General features: G+C 43.1%; 2 protein-coding genes across 9 annotated transcripts in view; one reads left to right on the forward strand and one right to left on the reverse strand.

The window, feature by feature from the left end:
• Nucleotides 1-6,496, forward strand: part of Gsk3b (glycogen synthase kinase 3 beta) — a 161,212-nt gene extending 154,716 nt beyond the window's left edge. For both annotated transcript variants that reach the window (XM_005327628.5, XM_005327629.5), the window contains one exon: nucleotides 1,471-6,496. In XM_005327628.5, coding sequence (XP_005327685.1) covers nucleotides 1,471-1,538 — 68 coding nt within the window. In that variant the 3' untranslated portion in view covers nucleotides 1,539-6,496. The remainder of the gene's footprint in view (nucleotides 1-1,470) is intronic.
• Nucleotides 6,497-9,164: 2,668 nt separating this feature from the next.
• Nr1i2 (nuclear receptor subfamily 1 group I member 2) overlaps nucleotides 9,165-21,850 on the reverse strand; it is a 35,779-nt gene continuing 23,093 nt past the window's right edge. For 4 of the 7 annotated variants that reach the window (XM_078044155.1, XM_078044154.1, XM_078044152.1 and 1 more), the window contains exons 2-9: nucleotides 18,679-18,900; nucleotides 16,499-16,632; nucleotides 15,849-16,036; nucleotides 14,739-15,013; nucleotides 12,540-12,682; nucleotides 12,259-12,337; nucleotides 11,805-12,017; nucleotides 9,165-10,295 (exon numbers count right to left, since the gene is read on the reverse strand). In XM_078044155.1, coding sequence (XP_077900281.1) covers nucleotides 10,151-10,295; nucleotides 11,805-12,017; nucleotides 12,259-12,337; nucleotides 12,540-12,682; nucleotides 14,739-15,013; nucleotides 15,849-16,036; nucleotides 16,499-16,632; nucleotides 18,679-18,812 — 1,311 coding nt within the window. In that variant the 5' untranslated portion in view covers nucleotides 18,813-18,900 and the 3' untranslated portion in view covers nucleotides 9,165-10,150. Of the gene's footprint in view, nucleotides 10,296-11,804; nucleotides 12,018-12,220; nucleotides 12,338-12,539; nucleotides 12,683-14,738; nucleotides 15,014-15,848; nucleotides 16,037-16,498; nucleotides 16,633-18,678; nucleotides 18,901-21,850 lie in introns of those variants that run through there. The other 3 variants (XM_078044153.1, XM_078044156.1, XM_078044157.1) reach the window with 3 other exon arrangements.

The following is a 21,850-nucleotide window of genomic DNA, read 5'->3' on the forward strand; positions in this document are numbered from 1 at the left end:
TGTCCCGAGCTCTCTCGTGCAGCTTACTCATGGAACCTTATACTGATGAATTAGGATGACTCCAGCCATGGGCAATATAAACCATTAGCATGGACTCTGATGTTGTACTTGTAAATTTACACAACAGCAGTACTAGAAGCAGCTGCAGGTGTTTTGAAGAAATTAAATGAATTAACTATAACCATTCAAATTAAGAGGTATTCTCATTTTTTTCCCCCAAAGATTGAGTTAAATGTATATAAGGGCAGATTTAGAAAGGAAATATAGTATTATATAGAGTGGCTATAGAAATGATAACTTAAGAGCTAATCCTTAAGTAATAAAGTTCCTTTGTGTCCTTGTGGGTCTTTGTCTCTCACTCTAATTCAGAAATTCAAAGTAGAAAGATCCAAGACCAGATGTTTGCATTCATCTGTGACATTGGTTACTCTGCCTATCATAGGACAAGTGTGATTGCAGATCCCTTTAAAGGTTCCTGACAGACAAAAGCTTCTGGGTCTGCTTTTTGGTGTTACCAGCCTTGATGACCAAGAGCAGTGTCGCTTCTAAGGAGATATAGCTCTTGGAAGTTGCCCATCCCAGTCAAGCAACCTCTCTTTCTCTGGGAAAAAAATGAAATCTTTGTGAGAAAAATTGACCAACAGTATATTCCTGGTGGTTGTGTATGAGGCAAATGATTAACCACTGAAATAGCAGGCTATTCCCTATCCAGGATGGAGAGCCAATCTGGAAACAACTAGATGGCCATTTAGTTAATGGATGCTATAAAATAATAATGGTTCTTTAAAAGAGGGGAAATGGGGATAAAAGTTGGTTGTTAATATACACATTTGTAGAGGATCAGGCAAGATGAGTTATTAGTCCAACATATTTGACTACAGGATGCTTTACTGTATTGTATTAAGTAAATTTGTACCATAGTGACTATTTCTTTTTTGCTGTCTTTCATCTCTATGAATAATGAAGAGTGGCTATACTTAGAAAACAAGCAACTGAGTTTGGTTTATATGCAGTACTTCTGCCTATCAACACTGACCCATATTACTTTCATTTTCTTCATCCATTCACCAAGCAGATAGTATATAATAACATGATTCAGGATTTTTAGTAAGGTTTCCAAGCTATGTGCTATTCATTTGTTTTCAGGTAAGCCCCTCTCCAACTGAGTCTTCATGAACTGCTGATCCCAGCTATAGTAAGAGCATTCACAGGAATGGTCTCTGAGTCCCTGAGTTGATAATTTAATCAAAGTCACTGTCTCCTCTGCACCAGGACCTTGCCAAGTCATGTACTTTAGCTTCTAAACAGGAAGAAATTTAGATGTCAAACTATTGGCCATATTTAAACCAACATGCCAGAAAACAGTTTGGAAGGCCACAACAGCTCACAGTCTGCAGTGAAGGCAATGTACTTGTTTTCTTTAGAGAATTATGCCATTGTTCATACTCTCTTGGGATTTTGAATTTGCAGATGCTAATGCTGGAGACCGTGGACAGACCAATAATGCTGCTTCTGCGTCAGCTTCCAACTCCACCTGAACAGTCCCAAGCAGTCAGCTGCACAGGAAAAACCACCAGTACTTGAGTGTCACTCAGCAACACTGGTCACGTTTGGAAAGAAAATTAAAAAGAGAAAAAAAAAAAAAAAACCTGTTCATTTTAGTGTTCAATTTTTTTATTATTATTGTTGTTCTTATTTAACCTTGTAAGATATCTATAAATACAAAACAATTTCATTGTATTCTCACTTTGCGGGAGACCCAGAGGGTGGGAGGGGTAATGGGAGGGGGAAAGCGGAGCACTAGAAGACACAATCTCTCTCCCACGACAATCTTTTTTTTTTTTTTTTTTTTTTAATCAAAGTCTGCTGTTGTACACTTTAAAAACAGGACTCCTGCCTCATGCCCCTTCCACAAGAGAAGAAACCTTGTTCTGTACTGAAGTGTTTGTTTTGTTTTGTTTGAACTTTGTTTTCTTTTCAAGTCTAGTGTCAGACTTTGGCATAGTGCACAGCTTGAAATTGGTTGGGAGCTTAGCAGGTATAACTCAACAGGGCTTACATGTCACTTGTAAAATTAATCCAAATCCTCGGGTATTTGAAGACTTGGCTTTGGCATGTTGGTGGCAGGTGTGGCAGACAAAAAAGGAAATGTGTATCATTTGTAACCCAGATAGGTCAATAAAGTTTGAAGCTGTAAGGGGGAGATACTGAATTGATTGGTTAAGTTTGGTTTTGTTCTTAGTCAGTACTAGTGGTGAGAAAGCTGGTATAGCAGGCTCCCAAAGGGGAGCAGCAAGCAGAACTCTAATTCCATAATGGGGTTTTGTTTTTGTTTTTGTTTTGCCTAACCAAAGGTTCTCTGCAAATCTTTGTACAGTTTTAAATTAGTGACCTAGAAGGGGATTGGAAAGGGTGTTGAACAGGCTATACTGGCTGCACAGGTCAAAGGCACCTGGTGAGACTAGAGGAAGGACACAGGCTGGGGCAGATCTCACCACTGTGAATGAATTCATCCAGATTTTTTTCTAAAGTTACTTCCCTTGGAAAGATACACTTGTCTCTCAACATTATAGTTAAGTAATGTGAACTGTAACAGTCTACTGCTTTATTTTTCATCTTTCTAATTGACAAACAAGTTTTTAGGATTGCCACCTTCTACACATAGTTATAATTTTAAATCCAAATCTAGACTCTATTTAATTTTAGCTTTTTTAACCTCATGCTTTTAAAATTTATTTATTGATGCATGCCCAATAGGCCATTATGATTTTAGGTGGTAGGAATATTAAAAACTACCTATCAAAATTATATAGTCACCTGTACGTACCTGCTGACTTCATAGGGAAACTGATGCTATAAATGTGTGTATATAGTTATATATACAGATACTCAATACTGCCTTTTCTTTTTTGTCTCCAGTATCAAAATTGACTGGTTGAAGCATGAGAAGAATGTTTCCCCACACACACCCAGTTAAGAGTTTTGTTTCTATTTTCTTTATCAGTGAATGGTGTAAGAATCAGTCTATTGTTTTTGGGGAAAAAAAAAAGCAATATTCCTTGGAAAGCAAGGAAGATTGAAGAATTATGTTTGCAGTAAAGAGATAGATCTTCACAACTACTTTGTTTTATACTTATTAAGGTTGGTATCTATGTGGGCCTTATATACTCTAAAATGAACCTTAGTCACCTTGGTGCTTATGGGCCATTACTTGACCTATGAATCTTTAAGGCACAATCAGTTATATTTTACATTTAAAAGATCACTTGAGTGATGGCCACTTTTTCCTCCTGCCCTCTTCTTCCCCACACACCTTCCAAGGTTAGCTGATAATTGTAGGGCTGCAGAGCTGAACTCTAGATTGTGTATAATCTCCTTTCACCCTCCTCATTGCCACTTAGGTTATGTTGGGGTCTCGCCCTCCAGGTGGTTAGGAAGTGAAGTCTCTTGGCAGCCCAAGTGCAGGCCCTGCACCCTGTCCTGCTTCTTGACTTTGTGTGCAACTCTCCAAGAGAGTTATGCTGCCTGCTGAAGTGAATTGACACCCAGAAAGACAACTGTGAGCCATCTTAGTGTTCACTCACTGTTTAGCTAAGCTCTTGGGCCACAAAAGGGGTTTCTTAAACCTCTTGTTATATCAGAGTTCATGAGAAAAGATAATGTTCAGTCAAACCAAATAAAATAGTGAATTTTACTTTTTATAAAGTGCTTCTGAGAGCTAGTTAAGATTGAAAAAAATCTGAAAGTATTTGGCAGCATAGTTCCTTAAAGGAACTATAGACCATTACAGAAAAGATTTATAAAGAATCTGAACAGGTAGGTCTATGACAGAGAAATGGACCTGTTTTCAGATCAAACTGCCCAGTCAGATGTTTGGATACGAACACTACTCTGGACTTGGTATACTTGCTGGAGTCCATAAAAATCAGTACTTATTTTAGGAAACACTTTTCCCCCCATAAATGGGGTAAGAGAAGAAGAGAGAAAAGTCAGATGCTTTTCTCTCACTGTGTGTGTGTGTGTGTGTGTGTGTGTGTGTGTGTGTGTGTGTGAGAGAGAGAGAGAGAGAGAGAATGTGTGAGTGTGTGTGTGTACGCACGCGCGCGTGCCGGGGTGCATGATTTTTCTTTCTCACGGATCATGGCGGGATCACAGAACTCTTTTATACAAGTGAGATCCAGGTCTCTGGATATCTTTTTGTAAATATAATAATAATAATTAAAAGCTCCTCACCAAATTCAAGCTTGTACATTATATTTTCTTTCAGTGTTCTTAAATTTAAGTTTTATTGTTTTGTATGTAAATATGTGGACCCAGGAACTGTTATTAATGAGCAAAAAGTTACTGTTCAGGGCAGTGATTCTGTTTAATAATCAGACAAAATGTAGACGAGCTTTTTAAAGCCATATAGTTTTAACTCTGTACAGTAGGTACCGGCCTGTATTATTGTAACAATAACTCTAGCAATGTATAGTGTATCTATATAGTTTGGAGTGCCTTCGCTTCCATGTGTTTGGTTTTTTTGTTTGTTTTTATTTTTATTTTTCATTTAAAAATTTTTATTTGGTTTCCTTTATCCACGTCTCCCTGTCCATCCCCTTTCCCTTTGAAATAATAACTCACAACAATATCTTTGCCCCCTCCAAAATTAAGTTTCGGTGATACCATGCTCAGGAGTGGGAAGAGGAAACCATGTTCATAATCTCATTTTATTCAAGCCCTGCATTTGTTTTAGTTCTGAATGTCTGTTTTCTCCTCGGTAGCAATGACCGTTTCATTTGATACTTGGTCCATTCAGGGACTTAGTATAACACATGGAGCCCTAGAGCTGGAGGATATCAATAGATTAGATTTTGTTTATCTCTTCCACAAGCCCTAACCATGTATTTTACAAACAGCAGATTCTAGGAGCCTTCCATGCTCGAGCAGGCGCTCACTCTTCTTCCTCCCTCCCTCCCCACCTCCCCGCACCAGCCCCCTTACTGACTTCCCTCCCAAATGACACAGGGAGAGAAAACTGGTTTAGTATTGGGTTTTGATACATCAATGGTCTAAAATTCTCTCTTGCAATGGCTTGCAGTTAACTGCACAGAATGCCACCATGCCCATAGAAGGCTGATCTAACAAGGGAACTCAACCCATTCTCTCCCTCCTGCCATCTCTACCCTGTTCAATGACATGTCATTTTAATTTTTTAAATCAGTTTAATTTTGACTGTGTGCCCAACATGAAGGCCTTTTTTGGAAAAAAAATATATATATATATATTTTTTTGTTTTGCCTCCAAGTACTCCATATAAAATGTCTTGAATAGAAGAAAAAAACACTTTACCAAACCAAAGGTTGCTATTTTTGAAACATCATGTGTTCATTCCAGCAAGGTAGAAGACTGCACCTTCTTTCCAATGACGTGTCATTTTAAAAGTCCTCTTAATTTTTACACCCATCTTGGTTTGTGTTTGAATAAAGTATGCCTAACTAATCATCTCATCTGCACCAATGCTAAGGTTTCTGAGAGGACTATTATATTCTCTATCCCTGTGGATATAAAGACACTGGCATTTCATTTCTTTTCTCTTTCCTTTTTAAAGGATTTAACTTTGGAATCTTCCAAAGGAAGTTGGCCAATGCCAGATCCCCAGGAGTTTGGGGGTTTTTCTTTAGTTTAAACCAAAATTGTACCTGATTCATATTGTTCATGTTAGTGATCATCTAATCACAGAGACAAAACACTTTTCTCCCCTCTATAGAAAAATAAGCATGCTCTACAATAAAACCTGTCTTTCTGGTAGAAACCTGAGCCACTGAAAATAAAGAGACAACTAGAAGCACAGTAGAGTCCCAGATTAAGGTCTTCCTTAGAGGCTATGAAAGTAATCCCTGGGGTTTGGATTATTTTCACAAGGATTATGCTGTTTATTATTAGAGTTTTTGCTCCGTTTTGCACCTCTGCAATAAAAGCAAAATGACAACCAGTACATAAGGGGTTAGCTTGACAAAGTAGACTTCCTTGTGTTAATTTTTAAGTTTTTTTCTTATATCTGTCTACAGGCAGATAGATGTATGAAAATGTGCTTGCCTGTAAAATTTGCATTTATAAGTGTGTTGCCGATGGATCACTTGGGCCTGTACACATACCAATTAGCGTGACCACTTCCATCTTAAATACGAATCTAAAAAACAAAATTTATTATATATATATATAAAGGACTGTGGGTTGTATACAAACTATTGCAAACACTTGTGCAAATCTGTCTTGATATAAAGGAAAAGCAAAATCTGTATAACATTATTACTACTTGAATGCCTCTGTGACTGAATTTTTTTTCATTTTAAATATAAACCTTCTTTGTGAAAAGTATGCTCAATGTTTTTTTGCCCTTCCCCCATTCCCTTGTAAATACATTTTGTTCTATGTGACTTGGTTTGGAAATAGTTAACTGGTACTGTAATTTGCATTAAATAAAAAGTAGGTTAGCCTGGAAATGAAATTAAAATTCACAAGTGTGTGGTCTTTATTTCAGTACCCATCCCTCTCTTCACCCTATTTTGCCACTGCAGTAAGTAGTCACATCACCATCTTTAATTAGGGAAACATGAATCTTTATTATAAAAAATCAAGGTATGAACACCACATCTCATTGTTTCAAATGACCTTACTCCACTGTATTAGCCACAAGAGGTGCAGCTTCCAGCTTGGAAACCTTTGGATTTGATGTAGAGGAAGCTTTGTAGACACTGCTTTGAAAACAAAGGAAATGTCCCTAAAAGGGACAGTTGTAAAAATGTGTAAGAGCTGCTGTCTTCAATTACTGTGTGTTCATGGTTTGGTGTAGCTGTATTTTCTTTAACTTTTATCCTATTAGTAATGGTCTTTGGGGGTCTCTGTAAAATATATGAACACCACAAACTGTTGGCTTTACCTCCCAGGTAACCAACATGTTGTTTTTGAGTCTGCTCATTGCTAATACTGGATAATGTATGTAAACATGTTATGTCTCTTAGTGCAAAAGAAACATTTTTTAGGACTGGCAAACTGTCAGGCCTAATCTAAAGACTAGCTATAAGGTCATGTGACTGCTGCTTCAATAAAAACAAATTTATATTCGATAAAGTGTGGTCCTCTTATTTACTTATGTTGTGGGATGGGCAAAATCAGTCACATTTGTAAATAGTTAAATGCAGTTACTAGTGGTAGGGGAGGGCTGGGTCAACAAAAACGTAAGATGTTACTTGCGGGATGGGCTTCTTGGTGGCACTGAAATGCATTTTTGCCATCTTGTGTGGATTCTACCTTAGCTGTTTGAATTGGCATTAAGTGTCCTGCAAGAAGCTGCATTAACTTGGAATCCTGGAAGACTCCCTGTTTAGTTTCCAAGTCCTTCCAAAGTGTGATGACCATGCAGTCCTTTGGGATTCACATTTCTAGATGCTATTTTTTTTTAAAGCAAGTGAACAAAAGCAGTGGATAGTCACCCATTCCTCAGGTATAGAAGTAGTTAATCCAACCCATCAGCACCATCAGATTCACCGCAGCTATGGACACATAAAGGGAAGCAAGGAGGGATCAACAAACTGCTGAGGAAGGGGGCGTGCAGGAAGAGGCCACTGAGTCTGGAGTGAGAAAGGCTGATGATGAAATGTTTTTCTTTATAATTTCTTTAAAAAAAAAAAAAGCCACTCTGGGCCTTCTCCCAAGTGAAGATTTATCTTTGACAACTTTAGACAAAATCTGGGACAAGGTGAGAGAGACCACTGAGTGACTGACTGATAGGGGATCCAGGAGGTAAGCAGTAGCCTAGGAGATTAACTTCATCTTTTCCTGACTGAACCAGGTACTAGAAAAAGAGATCCGTAACTACAGAAATGCCTCGAAGTTGATGCTTAATTCTATTTGCTCAAAAGCTCAGGGTAGTGAGTAATAAGGAAATCCAAATTATTTGGGGGGTAGATAAATTGAACCTGGCTCCTAGTCCTATAAACTTGAGATCCACAAAGCTGCTGAAAGGAAGTATCCTGTGAGAGCTCTTTGGTGCATCTAACTTTGAATCTTTTCTCTTGAAATACACTTAGTTTTCATAATTTATATAAACCATACATACATATTTGTTTAATAGTGGGGAGCTACCAGGGTGTTTTTAAAAACAAAACTGGGGGAGGGGAGTTGACCCATCTTAATCTCACCTTAACTTTGCCTTACTCTAACCTACATCCAACAACAATTTCAGCCACTTGGGTGAATAACACACTCAAAAAGTTATTTCCTCCAGGGAAAGGAAGGGCATACATTACTGGTGAATATAGTTGAATGAAATGTATATCTCCAAATTATAAACTTACATTTCTAATTATAACTGAGTAAAAATTAAACATAAATTAGTTGAAATTCCTAGGAGCAAAAGCTGTATTTATTGAGCTTGTAGAGAGGCACTTTATTTTTCCTTGGGTTTTTCTCTAAAAATGGGTACTTTATCTCCTTGATGCAGAGGAGGTTGGTGAAACTGGAGGGATGTCAGGGAATATGTTTACTTCTTTGATTTGTATTATTGATTTCTTAATGTTTTCAACGTTGCCCTGCTTTTAATAAAATGGTGAAAACTAAGCAATTATCTGTTTCTTAAAATTCAGTTTACCTTACAGCTTCATTTGCAACCAAATACTAAACATTTAAAATTAATTCATTTGCATTTTAATTATGATGTGTATATCCTTTAAACTTTAATTCAGAACAATTATTTTATGAGTAAATCAAGTTAATTCATTTGTATGTTCTTAGACCAACGGTTTTCCGATGTATAAAAGGCAATAAGTAGTGAAAAAATGTATATATGTGTGTGTCTGTATTTTTATTTCTACTTCCCCACTCCCACATTTCTTTCTTCCCCAACATTGTTTTACATCTTTAGCCAAACCTTTTTCCTTGATTTGACATTAAACCAGGAACACATTTGCTAAAACTATTAAATGCCTTATTAAATTAATAAGATAATATATTATTATCTTATTAAGATAATAATGTAAATAATGTATTAAGTGCCTTAGGTAAAATTAAACTTGTGACAATGCAAACAGTTTTACTCACAAATAGCTATAACAAGGCTGACACTCCCACATTTTTCATTTTGGAGAACAGCATATTGACACAGGAATACGAGTGTGTGCAAATGGTTTTACTCTAGCACATTTATTCACTGTCACTGTAGCCTTGTCACAGCACACAATTGTTAACCAGCCTCAGGAGCAAACCCAGGCCCAGTCAGATGGAGAGCAGATAGACCTGTGCTAACTCACATACAGGTACCCACAGACACAGTTCCCAACCCTTTTTTCCATAAGCACATCCTAGGAAGTCTTCACTGGGCCCAGGTGCCCACAAAATCTCAGTGCAGCTCAGCATCCACACAAAAATGTTCCTCGTGCTTCTTATGTGTGGATTGTCCTTTTGGTCTGCATCATTGGTGTTTCATCTTTTGTTGTCATAAATATGAACTATTCAAGGTCAGGATCCGCATCTAAATCAACACTGTACACCACCCCACAGCAGACTGCACAGTGTTGGTGCTTAATGATGGGTTTGAGTAGATGCAGAGACACAGAATGACGTGCTCAGCGTGAGGTTATGACCACTTTCTGACATTCAGTGCGGGCTTCTCAGCTTTTCTCAAAGACACCACAGATATGCACCTGCCGATGAGCACAGGCCTGGAACCCACCTGGCAACTCAGGGCAAGAGGCTGAGGATGGGAATGAGCGGGGAGTGGAAGGCAGGACCTTTAGAGGTAGCAGTGAAAAGACTCAAGCCTGTAATCTGGGGTAATGATGGAAACCCAGCCTCTAGCTCCTTCCCCTCCACCCACCACAATACTTAAAGGGATTTAGTGGGATTTGGGGATTTATTACTGGACCACAGAACTTTGTCTAAGAGAAGGGCAACCTGGCCTCTAACGGTCCTGACCTAAATAGGCCAGCTCATGCTGCACATAGGGTCCATGGCTTCCCTGTCCACAGTCTGAACTGAGGACTGGGAGACTCAAGTCCCCTCTTTGAGGAATGCTAGCCAGCTGTGGTGTCCATCTGTGTAGCCCCAGAAATGGCAGCTTGGCGAGCTCTGGTCTGGCTGTCCCACTGAGGCTCCACCCAAGAGCAGCCACTCAGCCATCTGTGGGGCTGAACAACTCTCTCATGAGGGGTGTGGCAAAGGGGTGTGTGTCTTGGATGCGCAGCAGCCTCTGGGTGTGCTGGGCATTGATGCTGCGCAGTTCAGTGAGTACAGCCACGATCTTCAGGAACAGGAACCTGTGGACCAGCCAGAGGAGAGGTTGGGATGCAGCCATTCCTCCCTTGGACCCTCCAGCCCTAGCCCTGTTCTGACAGCATGCAAGTTTATTCTCAGGACTTCTCAGGTTCAGGTCAGCCAAGAGGCAAGGCTTGGCTGAATTCCTTCACAATTCCTTCCTTGGCTGAATTCCGTGCACAAGAAGGGCAGAGTAGTCTACAGGTACTTGGGAGCCATAATCTCCCCCCTCATCTATGGGTTTTGAGTCTTTGTACATAGAGATCTCAGTGGAAAATCCAGATCTTGCAGACGCCATATGCCTAGGTTAATTTGAGGGTAAAGGGAATCACTATCTTGGTTAATATCCAGGGCTCAGAAGTGAGCAGAATAATTGTGGAGGTTAGGGACTGCAGGCTGGAATCCCTTCCTGGATCCAGCTCTGGATTTAATGTCTATACACACCACACGCCTCAGTTTCTCCATGATGACAGCTGGCACCTCAAGCCTGCAGGCTCCATACAGGGAACAACTGAGCAAATAAAGTCATGGCCACCCTAGCATCCCAAGATGCTGAGCAAAAAGAAAGCAGTGTAAACCAAGTGAGAATTTGAGTTTCAAATTCACACTATAATAGCTAGTGCTGGCCTTAACTGTCATGAGTTTGTGTTCTCCTAAAATCAAATTTGTCCTTGTCTTCAGGCCTTTGGGCATCAGACTGGTCACTAAGTCTCAGGGACTCTGAGGACCAGTGAAGTTATGGAAACCCCTGTTTGGGCCAAGTCCCAAGCAGCCTTCCTCTTCCGAGTTATGGTCAGATCAAGGTAAGGACTTCCCTACCTCAAGTGTGTTTGGGTTCTTCCTGGGAAGTTCTTAGGGAATACTCAAGAGCTTGAGATTTGGATTTGGTTTGGCTTGGTCCACTGCCAGCCTCCATACGTCTGGACCCTAGGCAACTGCCCTGAGTCTTGGCTTCCTTTGCAGGATGGTGTTGATACCCAACTCATGTGAGTGTTTTGAGGATTATAGATGACAAAATATATAAACAACTTGGCACCAGATTTGGCACTTCCCAACAAATGATGCCTATTACAATCTACTTCTGATTATCTTCATTATTGGTGTCATTCTAATCTTTACCATCATTATAGTTTTTATTGGCCATTCTAGAAAACCCTGTTGGAAACACAAGAAAGTATCTGGCCTCTTGATGAAAGGAGGATGGAAGGCTCTGGCAGACAAGTGTCCACTCAGCTGGGCACAGCCATAGCCCCCCTTGGGTTTTCCCCATAACGGGACTAGTGCTCAGGTCGACCAGCTGAGATGACAGCTCCCAGGCAATATGCCTCAATAGAGGTCACAGAACATAGCCCTAGAGTACTGGTCATCAGAGCACACTAGGCACAGCTCTGGTCTGCAGTCCCAGAGAGACCCAGGGAGGCATAGACCTAGAGAACAGGCTGAAAGTTAGGCAAGGCTTCATGGAGAACCCCTCCCACCCTCAAGCATCAGCCCTTTCTGCTCATGCTCACCGGTGGGCCGGCTGGGGCCGAATGCACTCAATGTAGGCCTTCAGAGTGATGGCAAATCGCTCCTGCAACTGTTCCACCACACCACGCTGCACCACACCTGGGCGGTCTACAGGGAGGGAAGGCAGAGTGGTCCCAGCCAGGGTGGGAAGGAGCAAAGACAGGCTCAGTCTGGCCCAGAGAGTCTGGCCAGCCACTTCCTGAGCCACAGTCACCCTGGAAGGTAAAGGAGGACTAGGGTTCTACCTCACCCCACTGACCCAAGGAGAAACCAGCTAGAGTCCCATCCCTACCCTGCCTGTGCAGGGAGGAGGGAACAAGGCTGTAAGCTGGGACCTTCCCTAGGGAGGGCAGAAGAGGGGCTACTGCCTCCTGAAGATCATGGTCAGGGGTGTTTCCAGCCTGGGGAAGGCCATCACCTGGGGAGAAAAGGGAGATGGCCTGCATCAGCACATACTCCTCCTTATGCAGCTGCAGCTTCTTCAGCATGTAGTGGAATTTCATCACAGGATCCAGCAGAAGTTTCTGGAAGTCACCTGTGGGTGGGTAGAGGATGGAGGGGCGGCATCTTGAGAAGCTGATCCAAGAACGAATCTTCCCTCTCTAAGGTCTGTTGTTCTATCACCCAGTCTTCCTGCCTTACATTCCCAGGACCTGCATGTCCTGATGTGGTTCCCTTCCACCCAAAACTATCATGTGTCCCTCCCTCTGCCAGGGCAGGCAGGGGCTCTTGAGCACCTTCAACGTCTTCCAAGCAGTAAGCCAGCCGACCACACTCCCAGGTCCCAGTCTCTGCGTTGAACATCATGTTGAACCTCAGTGTGCACAGCTCAATGGTGGCCCCCTTCAGCAGGGAGATCTGGTCCTCAATGGGCAAGTCCCTGGCAGCAAAGATGGTGAGATGACAGCTCCCAAGGTAGCTGCCCACAGGCTGGTGCCCATTTCCATAACCCAGATGTTAAGGGAGGAGGTAGGACAGGCTCCTTCCTCTGAGGACCACAGCAGTTGCTTCCTGGTTGCCTCCAATCTCTCCCCATCACATCCAGCCAAGCAGGTTACTCTTCTTCTCTTATCTCTCCTCCTACCTTGGTGGATTCTCCATACCCACTTAGCTTAGCATCCAGGTCCCTTACAGCCTGAATCACTTCCTCTAACTCTCTACATAGCCACCGACCTAGTTGATACTTTGGCTCTTGCTCCTTAGTTTTCATATCTTCTGCCTCAATTTCCCAACTTTGAGTGCTTGCTTAGCATCATTTAAGTAAATCCTGCGTTCTTTAAGCCAAGATATGTGTTTGCCTCTCCCAGAAATGTTTCCAGAGTGTGGAGTTCTTCCGCACATGCCATTCCTTTTGGTATGCGCTCCATGGTGAGGATATTTGCTACCTGTTGTCTATGTTGAATTTAATATTTACATATTTCTACTGTTTCTCTCCAGGCAGCCTGGATGCCTTGAGCCCCAATCCTAGTACTGAACACAGGCCTAACCACAGTGGCTGCTTTATAAACCTCTGGTATTTGTGGGCTCATTCTGGAGGGACCTCTTCCTCCCAAACTGAGAGGAACCCCCAAATCCTCCCTGAAGAAGATGTTCCTGAAAAGGAAGAGGCTGGGAAACTGAGGCTGTTCATGAGAATTCCTAAAAAAAAAAATCCCTGTCCCTGACTTTGGTCTCCTTGGGACATTAGGTTCTGCGACACTCACACACATACCACTTCTTTTGATCCATAATACTGCACTTCAAATGCCATGAAGCTGACATTATTCTTCTGTGTCTCCCCAGAGACCAGCTCAGTCTCTGGGAGGCAGCAGGCTCTGAAGTCTGTACTCTGCAAGCCTGTACTTCCAAATATGCCCTCCACCACTGATCAGCTGATGAGTTCTACAAGTTTCTTACCCACAGTGAGTCTGTTTCTAAAAAGAAGGTAACAGTGATGCCTGGGGTCACTGTTCTCAAAACTGGTGGTCAGGAGAAGCAGGGAGTAACCTCCCTGGAGTTCAATTATGGCTCATTGGATGCCCAGCAAGAATCTGCCAAAGTTCACACTAGTAAGTAGACTTTTCTTCCTGCTCCCTCAAACTAATTTGCCACAGTCTGCCCCCTATTCCAGGTCATTGCTATCCTAATGTCATTGAGCCAATCTTGTGTGTCACGCAGAGGCAAAGGGAACCTGTACTCCTGGAATATAACCTGCCCTCCACCTGCTGATGAGATCTGGGTTCCTTGCCTGTGTATTTCGGCTCCACTAGACCAGGCTCAGAAAGGCCAGCCCAAGGAAAAACATACCTAGCACTATCTGTAGCCCTACAGATTATTTATTATGGGCTGTGGCTCCCACCATATTAAGGGGTTCCAGGTCTCTTGCTGACCCAGTTGTTCTAGTTGTTGCCTCTATGCCTAGCTGTGGGGAGTCCTGGCCCTTTGAATTTCATAACCATGGGTCCATGTTCTCCATGGCCTGCTCAGATATCTCTTGGGTAATATCTCCACTATAGGACCAGCATCTGTTCTGTTCCTCTCCTTTCTTCTCTCTCTGGACTTCTTTTTCCTTCCAACTCATCCTTTGAAGCTGTCATCTTATGGTTTCTGCCATCGTGGGAGAAATAGGGAAAGGAATTTCTATCTGAATTTCCATTATGTTCTGGGTGATCTTCATCTGTTTTTTTTTTTTTTTAATTTCATCTGGTAGTCCTACAAAGAAGGTATTATTAGCTCCTATCTCCAGATGAGAGGCTGAGACCCAATGGGTCACAGCGCAGACCCACACCCACAAAGCCACTGAGACATACCGCTAGAAACCTATTCCCTGACAGCACCAGTGACCTGAGAGGCAGAGACAAAGGAGGGCCATTTGGCACCAACGTCCCCCAAATTCAATGACCTTTTGGTCATTTCTTTTTCCCTTCCACAGCCATCCACACAGTCCCATGTCTTACCTGAAGTAGGAGATAACTTTAGCAAAGTTGATGATACCCTTGAACATATAGGTGGACATGTCAGCCAGGTGGGGCAGCAGGGGAATGATCTCCTTCCCGTCACTGTTGGCTGGGGGTTTATAGTTCCACACGCTGCCATCTTCCCCTCGCAGCTGCAGAGAGATCTTCATGGTACACAGATCTTCCTTGATCTGGCTCCAATTGACAGGATCTTCCCCCGGTGGGGTCCGCAGAAACTCTGGAATCTCATGGCCACTGCTAAACACCTCCGGCAGCTGGAACACAAGACAGGAAGGAGGTGGAGATTAGAAAGACTGCTTATGTTTTCATAGACAGGTCCCCAGACATCCCAGACAGCCAGCTGCAGCCTGAGAAGATACACAGTCACAGGTGCTCAAGGCTCTGCACGCGTGTGCACGTACACACACACACACACACACACACACACACACAGCACTTGTGTCTTCTCTCTTGCTGTCTCCCATCAGGGGGTACTTTCTGGATCCATGAATTAATGGATGCACACATCCCTGGATGGTCAGAACGGAGGGTGAGGGGGACCCCCTACCCTGGTGTGTCACAAGCATTCTTGCTACTGGGTCTAGGAGACTCAGAAGGGTTAGGGAGCTGCAGATGGGAAGAGCAGACACTGTGCTTTCTGGGGATAATAAGCTCTCTAAGCTGGGCACCTCACCTGAGATACCTGTGAGCACACAGGAAGGGAGGGCACTGGGATTAGAGATGCAGCTAACACTGGATTGTTAAGGAACACTGGTTTACAAAGATCACACCCCCAACAGGTCCTGACTCTGTTCTCCTAAAACCTAGTTCTGCCTCCACTTATGACTCAGACCCAGTTCCTATCTGCTGCAGAAGGAGAACAGAGATTCTCAAACATGATCCTGGGAGGGCATTAGCTGGGGGGGGGGGGTATGCCTTACTCCAGGGATTCGGAAGATGGGGGAGAACCTGAAAATTTGCATTTCTAGCAAATTCCCAGGGGAATCTGACTCCTGACCCCAGAACCATACAATGGGAAACCCTGGGAATGAGCCTCCAGAGGATGTTGAGCAGCTAGCTCCGGAGCCAAGACAACTCTAAGCCTCCTACCCGGAAATCCTTGAAATGGGAGAAGGTGGAGTCAAAAGTTTTCATCTGGGCATCCATCAGCTCCCTGATCAAGGACCTCTGTTCTTCCGTCAGCCCCTGTTCCCCCGGCGGTTGAGCCGCGATTCGTTCCCTTTTCTTCCTCTTGATCAACGCCCTCCTCTGCTCCACCGCGGTATCGGACATGATCACTGAAGGTTCAGTGGAGCAGGCTCAGCACACGTGTCCCCACAGGTTAACCCTCCCCAGTTTGGTTACAAATCCAGGAAAGAAAGAAGGGGACAAAGGGGAGCTGGCAGGAGCATCTGAGAGGAAAAGGGGGGACATACCCCTGATAGAGAGCAAAAAATTAAAATGCCCTGTAGCTCCCAAATCCCTCTTGCAAGCTCTCGGTTCAGGTGGCTGCCTGTAGCTCACGGACACAAGCTCACTGGTGCACACGCGCCCGCTCTGGGTGCACAACTACACGCGCTCACGCACTTGCCCAGAAGAGGGCAGAGGATCCCTGCACCCCAAGGCAATCTATGGATGCTGCTTGGACAGATGCTCCAGGCATTCTCTTCTTTTCTGTAAGGATCCTACAGGGCCCCTGGTCACACCCTCCCGGAGCGTGCAGGGCCTGGGTAGCCCGCCCCGAGCAGCCCGGCGCTCACTCTCCTTCTTCATTCCGCTCTCCAGGCACTTGCGCAAGCGACAAGCCTGGCACTGCCTCCGCGTCTTCCGGGTGATCTCGCAGGTGCCTTTGCGAAAGGGGCACCTCAGTCGGACATTGCGTTTCACGGCCCTCCTGTGAGAGAGAAAATGCAGGAGGCAGGCTGCATGGGGCCCACTAGACCAGGGGTTCCAGGTCATATCACCCCTCTCCTACCTCTCCCAGCCGCGGATGGGACACACTAACCCGAATCTCTATGGGCCTCATCTTTGCCTTCCCAGTTGAATCAGGTACTATAGGGAAGACAGGTGGAGGGTCTTCTCTAGAGGAGAAGACAGATCACCACCTGATACCAATACAAACTCCTAGCCACTATGATATGTCATGTCCCTTTGGGAGTCCCAGGAATAGCACCCATTTGGGGAGAAGAGGGCAGAGGATCCCTGCATCCCAAGGCAATCTATGGATGCTGCTTGGACAGATGCTCCAGGCATCCTCTTCTTTTCTGTAAGGATCCTGATCTGGTTCTGATGTTTCTCCTGCCTTCATACATTCACCTGCCCAGCTCAGAGATCTCTCCAGGGCTCTTTGCTAGTAAATAGTTCAGGAGTAGTTCAGGGCCATCTCTAGCCTGTGTGGCATTAGGGGGTCTTCTGGGAAAGGTTTTCTTGCTCTCACAAGGAGAAGAGATGGCCTTTTTGTTTCTCTGCTGAATGTCATGGCTATTGCCTGGGCACCCTGGAGTTTTGTACCTCCCTACTGAAATCACAGCTTTTGGGTAGAACAGCAGAAGAGAAAAACATAGAGAACTTAGCTTCAGGACTCACTAAGATGAAAGCATTTGTCTAGACGTTTTTTAGGAGAGGAAACAGGTTTTCCTAAAGTGTTCTGTGACTTGTAGCTGAACACAACCTAATACTGCTGCTGTGTCTCACCTGTGATAGTCCATACACAAATGTTCCTTTCTCCCTGGAACATGATGCCTTCAGACCTCCCCCAGCTGGAGTTAACCCCCATGCAACCTCAGAACTGCTCAGGCCTGGCCGTGTCTGCCCTGAAGCAGGGGTTTCTTCATTCCACTCTCATTGAACTGATCTTAACAGAGGCTGCAGCAGTGCCTTCCTGGGATCATCCAGGCCTGGAAGTCCTCCCATGTGTTCTGGGGGCAAACAGCTGAGCCTGCATCCATGACTTGCTGACCAGCAGCCCATCTTTGGGATTGCAGAGTGAGCCCTTGGCTCTGGGGACATTCATTTCCGTTAGAATATCCAGCCACCAGGAAGAACTCTACAAAGGGCCAAGTCAGTCTCACCATCTGGAAAATGTACAAGGATCCCGAGACACTGCATGCCCTCTCCCTTTCTGAGGGCAGACTGGGTGCTCTTCCTCACACATTCCTTCCTCCCTTCCCCTCTGTTCTTGATCTGCTTCTCTCCCTCTTGGTCTGAGCTCTGTTGCTGAGAGTGCCCTCACTGAGCTGGCTTTGGTCTTTCTGTTTCTTCAGCTAGACAAGGTGAGCCTTCAGTCCAGGCCTGCTTTGCTGTGAGCTGGGATGTTTTAGTCCTCTATTTAAAAAAAAATTATATATATATATATATAGATAGATAGATAGATAGAGATAGATATAAATACATAGATATATATAGATATATAGATATTAGATTTACACGGACACAATATCTTTATTTTGTTTATTTATTTTTATGTGGTGCTGAGGATCAAACCCAGTGCCTCACATGTGAGAGGCAAGTGCTCTGTCACTGAGCCACAATCCAGCACCATAGTCCTCTGTTTTTAATTCTCCCTGTTTGTCTATTCTAGGTGAGCTTGTTTTCTTTTTTATTTATTTTATGCCACTGTTAATAACTGTCCTATAAAACTGATTTGAACACTTTGCATTTGGGATTTTTAAATTCTTGACTCTTTCACTAACTGATCTTTCACTGACGATTACATAAAAGGGTATCTTAATGGAAGGGGATCTTTCCCAGGTAGAACCTGGAAGAAAGAGATGAAGATTGCTCTGAGGCATAAATGGTTCACTCAAGACTAATCAGAACCCAGAAGACAGATCAAACTGAGTCCCTGAGACATTGCCCTGCAGGGTTACTGGCAGACTCCCATTAGATGTGACCCAGTGTATCAGTGGTGGCAGGTGAGTGAAGGTTGATGGGTGACTACCTGAAGAAGCCCTTGCATCCTTCACATGTCATGACATTGAAGTGATAGCCGTTGGCCTTGTCCCCACAGACGCGGCAGATTTGGGGACCCCCATCTTCCTCATTTGCAAAATTGCTGGTGGGCTTTTCAGACATAGAAGTTGCTTCTTTGAAGTGTTCAAGGTCAGCATGGCTCCAACTTTCTTCAGGTCTCACCTCCAGGTTTGCTTCTGAACCTCTTGGACTATAAGTAAAAGAAAAAACAATAGTCAATGAAAGGGCTCAACAGTAGTGTCCCAAAGCTGCAGAAGTAACACTCTGTCCCTTCTGAGCTTTGCTTACATTTGGGTTCATTGCTGGACCTCAGAACTGACCTCTCATGAAGAGAATGTGGGCAGGGGGGTTTGAGTTATTATCCATGATAGTTTGCATCCAGTTGTAGGGCCTTGGAGTAGAACACATGAACAAAAACATGGAAGAGATTGTGGCTCAGCAGTAGAGCGCTCGCCTAGCGTGGGCGGGACCTGGGTTCGATCCTCAGCACCACATAAAAATAAAGGCATTGTGTTGTGTCCATCTACACCTAAAAAATAAATATTAAAAAAAAACATGGAAGAGAGAAGGGGGAGGAAAAGATGAAAAGAAATAAGAAGAGACTGGACTGGGAATGTGGTTCAGTGGTAAAGCACCTGCTTAACATGAGTGAGGCCCTGGGTTCAATTCCCACCACTGGAAGAAGGGAGGTGAGGAGAAGAGGAAGAAAAAAAAAAGGAAACAAAAGAAAAAGAAGCTGTCTGGGCTAGACTGGATCATGGAAGCAGTACTTGAGTAAGTTGAGGTTAGGAGGCCGTGAGTTGGTCAAGACCTGAGCAGGGAACAGCTGATGGGACAGACTACTAAATAATTCCCAGGATTGAGGAGCTCCAGAGGAGGGTGGTCCTTCAGATGTGGAGGGTGGTCCTCAGCCTCCCAGAGAGCCCTGGAAAGGCTAGCAGAAAGAGGGTTTTCACCTGGCAGATGGGGAGACAGTAGAGAGTGGAGCCAAGATCATGATGCGGGAAGAAGATGGCCTACATCATGGCAGAGCTGGTGTGTGTAGATCTCGAAGAATCTGTGCCCCTCCATAGAGCTGAACTCAAGATGCCCTCCCCAGGCAGCTGACCTGAACTCTACTCAAAACAGCTGCAGAGGATGGTGGGTAGCAATCAGGGACTGACCCCGCTCACTGTGCTCTCCAAAAGTCTGTCTAGGCACTGACTGCAGGAGCAACCACACCACAAGTGATGTTGCCTTTTCTAAAACACAAATAAAATTCTGAGTAAAACTGAAACACACAAATTCAGTTTCTAGCATCCTGACAGATGACACTGAACCATTTCACATATAGGAGTGAACGGGCAATTAATCTCTTCCTGAATTTGGCTCTCCAGAAAACTGAACAAAACAGGCTGACTAGAAACTTGAACTGTGCATACGTGTGTGGTATGGGGAGTGGGGTGGGGGGGTCTTTTCAGATTTTTCAGATCACAATTCTGACCTCATACAGACTTGCAGAAAAAAAAAGGATATATTTTGGGTGTTCACAAAAACCTCAAGCCCAGGATTTGATTTCAAGAGCTCTTGGGTTAGTAGTTCTTCCAGATACCCAGAGAGGTATCTGGAAGATACCTTTCCACTTTCTACCTCAGTATAAATAATTACACACATAATTTCTAATAAATATGAGCAAAAATTCACAAATCATATGTCAAAGACTAACAAAATATCATGAGCTAGAGTCAACAAAAACAGCTTAAAGCAGAATTAGACATGCAAAGACTTCCTGAATCATCAAAACCAAAACATGTTTAAATAAACAGTAGAAGAGATTGAAGATGTAAGTTACAAAGGCCACAAAACTGAGCGAGCAGATTTGAAAAATAAATGAACATTATCTATAAAATTGGAATAAACAGCAATTACACAAACTAATAACTATGTTTTCCAAGTTAGAAAAAGCAAACCACAACTGAAATAGGCAACATTATGTAAGTCAGGAGATGGATAATCCTAAGGAAAGCTTTGTTAAGGTCCCATGTTGAGGAAATAAGACAGTACATACCTTATATTTTTGATAGGAAAGTATGCTTGTTTAAATCTCTAGGGTAATCCTAAAAGTGTAGACATAGAATGTATAAACTGAAAGTCAAAAGGAAGGGGAAAGTGGAATTTTTAAAAAGTCAAAAGGGAGGCCACTAGAGACATAAAAAGAAACCTAAAGGGTGACAAATGGAAAAACAAGATAAGGTGGTAGAAATACAGGAGAAAACACAGGAGAAATGCTTCTACACAGTGGTATAGGTAAAGATTCTGTTTTGGACTAGACCCCCAAAATAACAGAAAGTAAAAATAGCTAATGCAATTACATCAAGCTACTGCACAACAAAGGAAATAATAGTGTGAAGAGACACCTTTCACACTGAGAGAAAATACTTGCAAACTATTCATCTGACAAAAGATTCATGTCTAGACTAGACAAGAAATTCAAAACAACAGCAAAAAAAAAAAAAAAGGTAGAGGGACATGATTAAAAAAATAAGCCAATGATCTGAGTAGATCTTTCTCAAAGAAGACATACAACTGCCCAAAAGGTATATTTTTAAATGCTTGATATTACTAAGCATCTCACTCCAGTTAGAATGGCTATTACAAAAAGATACACAGACTGTTGAGGATCTGGACATAAGAGAACTCTCATACACTGTTAGTGGGGATGAAATTAGTACAGTCCCTATGGAAACCGATATAGAATTTCCTTGAAAAAGTAAACATCGATCTACTAAATGACCCAGCTATCCTACAGTTGGATGTACATCCAAAGAAAATGAAATCAATTTATTAACTCATGTTTATTGCAGTGCTATTCACAATAGCTAGTATATGGAATCAACCAAAGTATTCATCAATGGATAAAGAAAATGTGTCATATATGCACATGTTATATTTTCAGCCATAAAAAAAAAATGAAGTGATACAATTTTCAGCATCATCAATAGAACTGGAGGACACTATGCTATGTAAAGTGAGTCAGGTACAGAGAGACAAATGCGGCATGTTGTTTGGAAGCTAAGCAAATTGGTTTCACAGGGGAAAAAAGAAGGATAATAATGGTCATAAGAGATTAGGAAGGGATGTGGAAAGGAGGGATAGAGAGA

The sequence above is a fragment of the Ictidomys tridecemlineatus genome, chromosome 3, assembly GCF_052094955.1.
Source record: "Ictidomys tridecemlineatus isolate mIctTri1 chromosome 3, mIctTri1.hap1, whole genome shotgun sequence".
NCBI lineage: Eukaryota > Metazoa > Chordata > Mammalia > Rodentia > Sciuridae > Ictidomys > Ictidomys tridecemlineatus.